General features: G+C 36.6%; 1 protein-coding gene and 1 non-coding gene across 2 annotated transcripts; one reads left to right on the top strand and one right to left on the bottom strand.

Moving 5' to 3' along the window:
- Positions 1-7,622: 7,622 nt before the first annotated feature.
- On the bottom strand, positions 7,623-9,177 carry LOC111895833 (trihelix transcription factor ASR3). The gene is made up of 2 exons (XM_023891892.3): positions 8,747-9,177; positions 7,623-8,110 (listed from the first exon to the last, which is right to left on the bottom strand). Exons 1-2 carry the CDS (start codon positions 9,141-9,143, stop codon positions 7,773-7,775), a joined length of 735 nt encoding a protein of 244 aa, XP_023747660.1. The 5' UTR covers positions 9,144-9,177; the 3' UTR covers positions 7,623-7,772.
- Positions 9,178-9,254: 77 nt separating this feature from the next.
- On the top strand, positions 9,255-9,327 carry TRNAA-UGC (transfer RNA alanine (anticodon UGC)). Its single transcript has one exon. It is a non-coding gene; the product is annotated as a tRNA-Ala (tRNA).
- The last annotated feature ends 2,417 nt before the right edge of the window (positions 9,328-11,744 follow it).

Here is an 11,744-nt window from a genome sequence, read left to right as displayed (position 1 = left end):
TCTTAGTAATCCTTCTTAATGAACTAGAGTTCCTAGTCAGGGCTATCATTGAACCTAGATGTATTTCAACCGTTCACCTATAGAGTAGAAGTATGTTCTCGAAGGTTTGACCTACATCCCTATGATGCAATCCCATTACGGAGTCGAAGTAAATTCATAGAATGGTCTCATGACGGCCTTGGAATTTCTTATTGTTTATGCTCTCAGTTTAATCCTTGGCATTACTACTATGCATGCTTTAATCGATGCTAGACTTAATCAAATAAAGAAATTTGGAATTTAGTCGTCGATGTTAGAAACACATACTGATATTTGCGGGCAGTTTCGGGGTGGTCTCTCCTTCGATGATCGCAAGCACCCTTCCACCACCACTGGCATCTCTTGCACTTGGGCAGTTCCTTTTAAAGTGTCCTGTTTCTCCACACTTGTAACAGGTTGGGCTTACTCCAAAGCCGGGGAACTGGTTGATGGGTCGTACCGGTGCCCTACAGAAATGGGTAGTGTGCCCTTTCCTATTGCAGTTCATGCAATGCAATTCTCTACAAGCCCCAGTGTGATGAAAGCTACACTTGTTACATTTCGGAAGGGTTCCAGCATATTGTTTCATGGGAGTTGGCGTGGTGAGGGTTGTGGCAGCATGAACAACAAAAATTGGCGTGGTTGTCGTAGTGTCCTGGCTGGCACGATGGTCGATGAGTTGTTGTGCCAACTCCTTGGCGCTGTCGAAGGTAGTTGGTCTGGAGGCCAATACACAATCATGAATCTGGGATGATAGCCCCCAAAGGTATCATTCTACCTTTTTCTCCTCTGGGGTGACCATTGCAGGACAGAGGAGTGCTAGGTCATTGAATCGGGCGGTATAAGCTTCGAGATCCGTCCCCGACATTTTGAGGTTCTAGAGTTCCTCTTCCAGTTTTTGCACTTCGCCTCTTGGGCAATATTCTTTCAGCATTAAAGCTTTTAGATCCTCCCAGCTTATAGAGTTAGCCACTGCAGGAGTAAGCGACTTAACTTTGCCGTTCCACCAAGTAAGAGCTTTTCTTGTGAAGGTGAATGCCGCATACTTGACCTTGCTTGCTTCGGGACAAGCACAAATTTCGAAGACTGCTTCGGTCCTTTCAAACCATTGCATCAGCGCGATGACGCCCCCGCTTCCGTCGAAAGGATCGGGTTTGCCATTCGTGAAGTCTTTGTAAGAACACTCCTTAGTACGCCCTATGCTGTCCTCCTGATTCGAGTTAGTATTCCCGGATCCGAAGCCGCCGGAACCATTTGTACCCATTTGCAACATTGCTGCCGCCACGGCTGCTGTTACGGCAGCTTGAAACATTATGGGATCAAACTGCGGAGGTGGTGGCAGAGGGGGCGGTGCTGTGCTTCCGGAGGGTCTGGACTTTTTCTTTGGCGGCATAGTCCTGTCATAAGTTGGTAGAGATGAACAAACGATAAGTTTCTAATAGTAGTGACAAGTCAGATGTTATCAAGCCAGACTTGTCTGTATTATGTTCCGACTTAAAAGTATTTTGCATGTAATTCATAACAAAGCCCCTATGAATGAATTTTAGTGGTAGTGACACAAATGCAACTTGTGATTTGTTTCGCCTGATCCCTTCCTAAAATCACTTGGTATATATTAAGAATTTCTTGGAGTTACCATATGTAAATTGTTTGATGTTTGTATATGCCAGTACATGATAGTTATGTGCACATGGTTATTTTCTTGTTGGTTGGGTTGAGGCGGTCCTGCTTTATGCTGAAGGCCAACATACCCTATGAGCGGTCCGGGAAGACTGTAGACCCACGTGGCGGTCCAGTCATGATGAAGGCTCGAGATAGGATTAGATAGACTGTAGGCCCTACAGGGCGGTCCAGTCAGGCCGATGGCCCAATATGCATGTTATTGATTGTCTGTTACTGATATGGTATTAACAGGGTGGTATTGGTATTTTGCGGTAGCTCACTAAGCCCTCGGGCTTACAGTTTTCAGTTTATTGTTTCAGGTACTTCAGGAGATCATGGCAAGGCGAAAGCGTAACCGTACCGCTCCTCATCCTTTTGATCTAGTTATTGGGACACTCTGATGAACAATGATTTGAAAACATTTTGTAAACAAATACTATTTTGGTTTTATTTATGATTGAAAAAGTTAAAAATTTGGCGTAAAATTTTGGATGTTACAGGTTTAGTGACCTACGTTAAGGCGTAATGTGACAACCCAAAATTTTCTATCCCGTATAGTCAAACACTTCATTGAAATTCAAACTCATTTCTGCTACCTTTTAGCACAATTAGGAGTTTATTTGAGTGTTCTAAGCCTTGTACACTTAAGGGATAAGTGTCGGGGTTTATCTCCTAAAGTTATTGCTCAAAGATCAAGCCTGAAACAACTTGACAAGGAGTTCACGGCCACCACAATGGAGTTTACGGCCGTAAACTCCATGTGGGCCATAAACTCCACCTTATATGATGAGTTGTTGGCCATTAGTTCACTTCCTTCCTTCCCTTGGCTGAAATCCTCTCAAGTATCATTCCGATCTTCGTCCCCGATCTTCAAAACTCGTAAGTTTCTTGCCTTAACTAGTTGATATCTTACATGAACTAGTGATCTTACATGATTTCATCCGTGAAATCATTCCATTTGTGTAGATCTTCAAGTTTCACCAAGAACACCAAGAACACGCACTAGTGTTCTTGGCCAAAACCGACCATTCAAGCTCCTAGATCGTAACTACTCTTGTTCTAACTCGTTGTACACTAGGTTTAACATGTTTAGGCCTTAGAAATAACCAAGAAACAGAAGATCAAAGGTATTTACGGCCAAGACATGTTCTTGGTCCGTAAACCCTTATAAGTGGGGCAAATTGCATCCTTGTCCCTTACCAAGCCTTGGAACTTAGTCTAGAACCATACACCATTGAACTAGGGACTTCAAACATCGAATTGGTACTTCATACCATGAGTTTACGGCCGTAAACTCATGGGGAAGTGGTCCCTAGGCCGTAAACACATGTAAAGGTCATTCTTGGACCTTAAACTCACCTAGCCTCTTGTTTAAGCCATGGAACACTTAACCACATAAGACACCTTACCTTTAAGCCTCAAATGGAGACCCATTAGAGAGTTTACGGCCAGGAGTAAACTCCCCTGGGCCGTAAACTCCATTAAGTGTGGTCCATTGACCATAAACTCACTTACAATGCCTTGCAATCTTTTGTTGCAACCCAATGGCCTCCTAACACTTTGACCAAAGTGTTTTCCTCACATTAGGGTGTTTATACTTGTTTAATTAGTGTTACAATCATTAATTGTATATATACATATGTCTTTATATGTTATTAGGATCATTGTGTGTGTTTAAGTCTTCACTTGACACCAAGCACTTGTCCGACACTTCCATCCGATCCACTCACAACAGGTGAGTTCATACCCCTTAATTAACCTTTTAAATGTTGTTAAATGTTTATAAATGCTTTTATGGGTGGAATACAAGTTGAATCATGCTAGTTATTATATCAGACACATGTGTTTAATAACTAGCATACAAATGGATTTACTACACATTTAGCTGTTTTACCAAACTTATTACTTCAAATGACTGTCTCTAACGTTTTTACATACTTAAAACTCTTTATCAAACTGTCTTACATACCATATGTTTCCTTTCAAACTCTGTTACAATTGTGTTTCAAACAATGGTTTTCCTTATACTTAAAATTGTCTTATCAAACAATCTACTTTCAAATCGTTTTATAAACTGACATCAAGTCATCATTTCTTAGTTATTAAAGTTTTCAAAGGTTTTACAAAACTTCTTTTATACTTTTATATTGTCAAATGCATGTCTATATATGTATAGTTATATAAGTAATGTTTAAAGGACTTAGGACGGCTAGCTCGCTTTATTTCCTTTTCCTCGTTGGGATGTGGCCTTAGGGCATCAGTTATTCGTCCAAATGTCGTCTAAATATTAGTTATATATCATGTATACATATATAGACATAAAAGTTTCATCAGTCAGTTCAGTACCTTTGGGTAGCAAAGGCATACTTTCGGTTATACACGTACATTACTAGTAACTATAATAGGTATAGTTAGGAGATACTACTTACTATTCCAAGTACAAGGAATCACACAATAGTCAATTCATTCATGAGTCTATACTAATACATTACATACTATATGAAGAGATACGATTACATACAATTACAAGACATACAATTACAAGAGATATGATTACATAGATACGTTTACATAGATACGATTACATAGATACGTTTACATAGATACTATTACATAGATTCTATTACATACGTTTCGGGACCTACCATTCCACCCCCAAGGCTGTTAGCTACAGTAGGGAAAATGCACATCGACGGGTGTCTACGGTTGTACTGTTCGGCGAGTTACCACGCCGTGAATATCCTAGTACAAAAGGATACAATTTTAGTTATTATATTATGTTCCTTCTTACCTTTACTTTGTAACACATTCACATGAACGACGAGGTAGAATATATTTGATATAGATAGACTATTTTCCTTATTACCTTTCTATTGTGACACATACACATAAACGATGAGGTAGACGATAGTTTTATAATAATAATAGTTATACAAGGGAAAAACCGTCACATTGACAGTGATACATACTTTCAAAACAGTTGGGTCTTGGTAGAAGACTACTTTTTATACTAGTAGGAAATATGGGATTTTCTAGGATTTTCAAACGTTTACAATTACTTACAAACATGTTCATTGATACAAACATTTCTTCAAACATTTACAAGTCTTTCTTTACAGTTTTATAAATCAAAGACACATAATACTTATGAAATCACCAGCTTTATTGCTGATACTCGCTTTCAAAATAACTTGTATTCTCAGGTCACAAATAGACAGGTACGACGACCAGGTTTTGTGAAGACGGAGCAGTTAAGACTCGTCTTTTATTTTGAATATTCATTTTGTTATTTTATACTATGAAATAACACACTTGTAATTAAAATTATACTATTAATGCAATGGATGATGTTGTTGCTTGTTTACTACTTTACATTGTTGTGATACATTACATGACGTCCTCCGCCCCAAAAAGTTTCCGTCGTTCTCGGTTTTGGGGTGTGACACGTAAGTTGGGTTACACTAAGAATAGGTGTGTAACACCAAAAACCTATTTCTTGGGGTTGAGAACCATATTTAAAGTCTCTAACTCCTTAAGATCATCCCCATGCTCAACCCCCACCTTCCTAAAACATTCCTTTGAAACCCTAGCCACCATTTATGAGTTTTGGAGCGTTTAAACTCTTTTGTGTGCTCTTTTAAGGAAAAAGGTGTTTGTAGAACCAAGTGTAAAGCTTCGTAGGACATCGGGAAGGTGAATGTAATCGATCTGGTTGTGAAACTATGTTTTTGGAAGTTTTAAAAATGAAAAAAAAAATTGGTCTAAATTTTGAGGTGTTACACTCGGTTTGGTCTTGTGTTCTTCTTGGCCATGCCAAGGGATAAAGTCAGAGACTTTATCCATTAAGATATTTATTTAGATCAAATCTTAAAGTTTGAGAGTTTGGGTTTTTGTATTAAGAGCTTAATAGAAGTTTTTAGGGAACAAGGGTTCTACGTTGAGTGTAGCCTTCAGTACGCTAAGCGTAGCTCTACACTGAGCGAAGATCAGTGTGCTACACTAAGTGTAAGTCGGTTGAGGGTTGACCGTTGACTTTTTGACCAGTTTGACTTTTGGTCAATTGTGTTGGGATTTAGTCTTAAAAGGATAAAATGGTCTTTTGCCCAAAGGAGGGATATTTGTGGACCAATACTCTTTGGGAGTTAGTTATTACCTTAATTGTTAATTAAGGTTTTATTGTGTATATGTTTAGCAAGAAGAGACTTGTTATTGTCGGCTCAAGTGTGTGGCTTATCTTGTCTTCAGGATTGAGGTGAATCTTCTCACTAAACTACGTAGGATGCTAGTTTTTGATAGTTTCATTTTTATTACTTCTTTTCATAGTTTATTTTTAGTTAAAACCATCTCATTTTAGTTAATCTTCATGCATATTTTCTCTTTTTGTTATTTTTCTCCTTTACCGGGTGCTTTCCGGTCTTTTGAGCTTATTTGCAAGATTTATCGAAGACTATTTGTTATTGGAGGTGTAGAAGGAGTGTGGGACTGCTGGAGGCTTGCAATTTGTTCATGAACTTGAAGTGGTGCAATTGGGCTTGGTGTCAATATAAGCAAGAAGCGCGTCAGACTTAAATTTTGGATGGGACGACGAGAATTCGAGCTATAGAAGATTAAAGGAGCATTGGAGCATCTTGGAAGAGTTTGGACATATTCATTAACATCTACTCGTAACTCCGTTATGATTATGTCATTTGCTTTTGATGCTATTCCTCTAGTGGTTTGCAGGTAAATCATATGTGTCCATTTAGCCTTTTTATTAACATTTTTTTTTTCAAAAAGCTTACTTAGAGATATGCCTACAACGTCATATTTCAACATTTTTTTTCTTATGAAGGAAATGTGCTTTGAAAATTTTATCAAATTATTGCAAGAACAATTGTTATGTATACTGATGACAATGTTATACTTGGTTATATTTTGTAAATATCCCATGCCGCCTCACGTGGAAATCTTTGTGATACTCAGTTTTTGTTGAATATAAAATATCGACCTCAAAAATTCTAGGTGCAAAGGTTCATAATTTAAATGGTTAACTTTTGCATGTATATCCTTAAATTTGGAGCTAATTTGATGTGTTGAACGATCCGACTCTCCAAAGTTGCAGTTTAAAGTGTTCCAAAACTCGCACCCAACAACCATCTGCTATTTGTTAATTTCCAGATTCATTATCTTCAAATGTAAGCTTAACGCCATTTCTTCATATTCAGACCATTTTCTGGATTTATGATGTTGTGCTGAGTTGTCATTTTATTATTTATGTTGGTTTGGGTGATTAGAGGGGATGGCAACAACTAGCATCCATTTGGAAATGAATTGGAATGAATATGGAGAAAATGGAAATGGAATTGGAAAGAATTGAAATAGAATTGAAGAAAGTTGGAATGAAATTGGAGAGAAGGTGTGACTTTCGAAGTTGATAAATGTTGTATTTATAGTTGGTAAAAATGATTTGAAAAAATGAAAATATAACCATTGGTCAAACGGTCAAGGAGAGAGAGAGAGAGAGAGAGAAAGAGAGAGAGAGAGAGAGAGAGAGAGAGTTGCAACGGTTTAGCTAGCCCATTTCTTTTCCCTGATGGTGGTACCGTTCAAGGTGTAGCCGGTTGTGTAGCCGATACCACCTTTAAATCAGGGCTTACCCAGCTCCACTCCGTCCACCCTTATAGTTTAAAAAATCTACGTGGTTGTAACCAATGAAATTTAGTTTGTATTTGCATGATATTGGTGTAATTGACTAGCATTTTTTTAAAATACAATATTGAATTAAGATACACAAAATAGAAGTATAATCATATAATATACAATTCAATAAAAGTCATCTTATTTCTTGCATGCATTTTGGAAATTTTAAAATGAGGATATTGAACATATCTATGTAATAAACTATATATCCAATTCCTCGGCCTAAACTTATAACCTCTAAGAATCAAACCATTCCAACACAATTTCTCTTATCAACTCGTTCTTTCTCCATTAAGCAAAACAGATACATCCATATATATAGCTTACCATACTAAATCGATTAAGTAAAAAAGAAACAAGTTTTCATAAAGCACAAAACATCCCAATTTTCACTTCCAACAAACTAATGAAGATTATGAAACAAATTTAGAAAGGCGATCAAGGGCGACAACAAGATTGCTAAGGCAAAGTATCAACTTATCACCATCGAGTCTAGTCAACTCCTCATTAGATCCACCATTGATTAAATCCTGTTTCACAATAGCTTCGATTAATTCTGCATTTTCTCTAACATTTTCAGCCATTATTTGTTCTTGATTCTCATAATCAATTACATTCAAAATGTCGTTTGTTGGTATGGAACTGTATTCCTCCACTTTAACCTCTTCGGTTTTGATGGGTTTCTTTGGCTTTGGTGTGTCTTCTATGCTGCGTTTTTGAGGTATTATCTTTGATCTTTGTTTCTTTGAAGCTTCAAGGAAACAAAACAAGTTGGTTTAATTAGGGCAAAAAATTTCACATGTTAAATAGTACCAAAAACTTTTATAGTCAAGACAACTTCTATTGTAGATTTGAACTTTTTGTTTTTATACACAGGCATTTGTTTAAGCTACAAAAGATAGATTACACAAGTAAGAAAGTTTGTGACCTTGTATTAACTGAATGAGTAGTTATAGCTTGATTATAAAGCTATATTTGGAAAGGAATGGATAATCATATAAATTACCAACAGGGTTGCTAAGTTTCAGATTATAATGCAAAATTGCATTAGTTAAAAGTTCAAACAAAGCAAACACTTTAATACCATTTAAATTGGAGGAAAATCAGTTCAAATTTAGAATCAGTGAGCTCCAACTCCATTTTAGAAGCTTAAACTGAAGTTCCCAATGGAGATTATCAAAAAGAAGGAGTTAATCTAAAGAACTAAGACTAATCACAGCATAACAAAACCTAATCCTTTTTTTATTTAGTTAGAATTCATACCAACTTTCTGGTGATTTGAGGCAGATATTGGTCTATTTGTTGTATACTTCTATTCCCAATTTTCATTCAAAGCTAAAGCCCAGATTACTTAATCGAAAGGCTATGAAATGCATAAATTACATACCAGATTGTACAAAGGAAGCAAGAACAGGCTCCGGCAGCGCCTCAGGATCACTATCGGGATCCGTATCACATCCACCTTCGTAGTCCCTCACGTACCATTCAATCACCTTAAATAACTCGGAATTGAAACTCACCTTTCTGGATCCAGACTGTTTGATTTTCTTGTAATCGGAGAGCAAAGAGTCCCACTTCCTACGACACTGGTTCAGGTTGCGATTCACGCCCAACGCGTTGCAATTCTCCACAATGATCTTCCATTTCTGGAAGGAAGCGAGGGTGTCGCCACAATCAGCTTCCACCGCAGAGACCTCGTTGACCAGAATTAGGGATTCCTCCACGGTCCAATCGGGCGCCACCTTCGATCGAGTACGGAGGGCACCAACGCCGTCGTGCTCCATGGTGTGGTATGGTGAGTGTGATGAGTTCGATTACGCGCTAGAGATTCGCAGGATATCATATTTATCATACATATTTATTATTAAATAACGATCGAAGCTATATAAACAAATGGGGATGTAGCTCAAATGGTAGAGCGCTCGCTTTGCATGCGAGAGGCACGGGGTTCGATCCCCCGCATCTCCATTTGATAGTTTTTAACTTTTTTTTTTTTCCTTTTTTTCAAAAGGACAAATCACAATAAGAAATAATGTACACATATTTTGGAGTTTTTAATTTAGGGACAGTGTTTTGAAAAAAATAGTTACCAGCTAATGATACTTTGAAAATTATTTACTTATTAATTGGATTTATTATTTAAAGAGAAAATAAAACGGCTAGTCAATCCTTAAAATGGAAAGAATTACCATCACGTGCATTTCTCGTCTTTCCCTTACAAACCTCTTCTTTTTTCTTTTCCCTATGACTTCATGATTTCGCCGTTACCCCACCATTCATCATGGGTGTCTCTTCATCAGACGTAATTAGTTCACCGTGTCCTTACCGTTTCTGACTCTACTATTATGTTTGTGCCCTGAAGGTTGATGAATATAGACACAATATTCGTGCAATCGTGCAACCGGAAAAGAGATAAAACATCTCTAGCATGTTTTTGCAATATCGATAGATAAAGTTTTGATAACACTTAGTTTTTGTATTTTTATAAAAAAATAAATGAAATAAGAAATAATGTACATATATTATGATAGTTTTCAACTTATTATTTATTTTTGTAATTTTCTAAAAGGACTAAATACAATAAGAAATAATTATAGGGAAAACGATGTGCCTTTTTTTTTTCTAATCTAATCTTCAAAATTATATATTTTTGCTTAATAGATCATTAAAGTACCATTTTACCGTTTAAATAGGAAAACATCCAAATTAAGTTATACATACGAAAAATTAATGTTAATTCTTTTTGTTGATCGACAAACAAGGGCAACTAAAAGAAAATTATGAAACCTTAGGGACTTAATTAAAAATTTGTTATTTGCAAAGATTCCACTCCCCGTCTCTCCTATTTAGGGGTTGTTTGGCATGGTTTAAATTTTTAAGAGGTCTGAGTTTTTAAAATTTGAATTTATAACATACTGTTTTGTTGGAACATCTGAATAAATCTGAATTGCTATGATGAATGATAAAAATGACCATTTTACCCTTCTATATAACTTTTGTTTATTTCAATGTTTTTATTTTAAAAATAATTGAACAAACTCTTTGAATAATTATAAAAATATATATATATATATATATATATATATATATATATATATATATATATATATATATATATATATATATATATATATAAACACAATACATAATCCAAATCAAACAAAAATATTTTAAAAGCCACAAAATAATACTAAAATTCAAATAAAATCCAAACATAAATATTTTCAAACATGACAAAAAAACTATTCCCATTTGTTCTTTCTAAAATTAACTGAACTCTATCCTTCTGTTTTGACGTCTTTCCTATCTTGGATTTCTTCATGTGTGAGATTCTGATAGCTCCTTTACTACTCCTGAACCAATTAAGTGAGAAAAACTCCCAAAACAAATCAATGGAATAGTGACAAATGAATGAAAACTCTGAATGTTCAAATAGATAGCCCCATATTCGAGAGAGGGGAATTCTCCATGTTCTAGAAGAACTTTTACAGTGATTTTCTAGATACCCCAAAAGGAACAAAGGACCACCTATAAATAACCACTAACAGAGGAAACAAACAAAAGATCCTTCATGACAAAAGGATATTGCTCCCCCATTCAAAAAGCTAAACGCACAGAGATAATGGCACGAACAACTAACTAATAAAAGTAAAAGACATAATTACCCTCCTGCTCCCCACTACAAACAAAAATCATTTCTTTGGGATATTCTTCCGTTTGTTCCTTTGGTAAACTTTCAAGGGCTGGGTGTTATCATTACTGGCCTCCCAAAGTTTCACCTTGTCCCCAAGGTGAAATTATGGGAATTGTGTGTCCACCTTGTCAAACTCTTCCCAGGTTGCTTCCTGTTCAGATAAGCCTTGCCACTGCACCAGGACCTCTGTGTTTCCTACTTTCTCTTGGCCATCTTCCTTGCGAATCCTTACTCCTTTGAGTGCAGCCGGTTGCACCACCAGTTCCAAGTCTGCAGTTAACTGAGGGGGTAGTGTGGTGGGGATATTTGATGGGTTTTATGCATAAGAACAATCCTATGTGCTCATACAAACCCTAATGCTTGGATCTAGGTTTCTCTATTGTACATGCTTTGAATCTAAGACTAATAAACTTAGATCTAACATATTATAAACTGAATTAGGGTTTAGGGAATTACCTTTGATTGTTATATAGCAATAACAATCAATTCCTTGCTTGGATTGGCCTTAGAAAGCTTAGTGCCTCAAGTGCTGCACCTCTAATGGAGTCACAAACACCATATACAACTTGGATGAAGAGGAGAAGAAAGGGGAGGCACCAAAAACGGCTGGAAACCCTAATGGAAGTGTTTTCCACGTTTTTGGGGCTTAAGGGTCCTTTATATACATGTAGGTTATTAGGGTTTACAACTA

The sequence above is a fragment of the Lactuca sativa genome, chromosome 3, assembly GCF_002870075.4.
Source record: "Lactuca sativa cultivar Salinas chromosome 3, Lsat_Salinas_v11, whole genome shotgun sequence".
NCBI lineage: Eukaryota > Viridiplantae > Streptophyta > Magnoliopsida > Asterales > Asteraceae > Lactuca > Lactuca sativa.
This window is presented reverse-complemented; position numbering and strand designations above follow the sequence as displayed.

Bases quoted from the DNA above. Each gene is read 5' to 3' on its own strand.
- LOC111895833 (XM_023891892.3), bottom strand. From the start codon at position 9,143: ATGGAGCACGACGGCGTTGGTGCCCTCCGTACTCGATCGAAGGTGGCG. The intron at 8,111-8,746 runs GTATGTAATTTA...GTTTCCTTGAAG, and splicing joins TGCTTCCTTTGTACAATCTG to CTTCAAAGAAACAAAGATCA.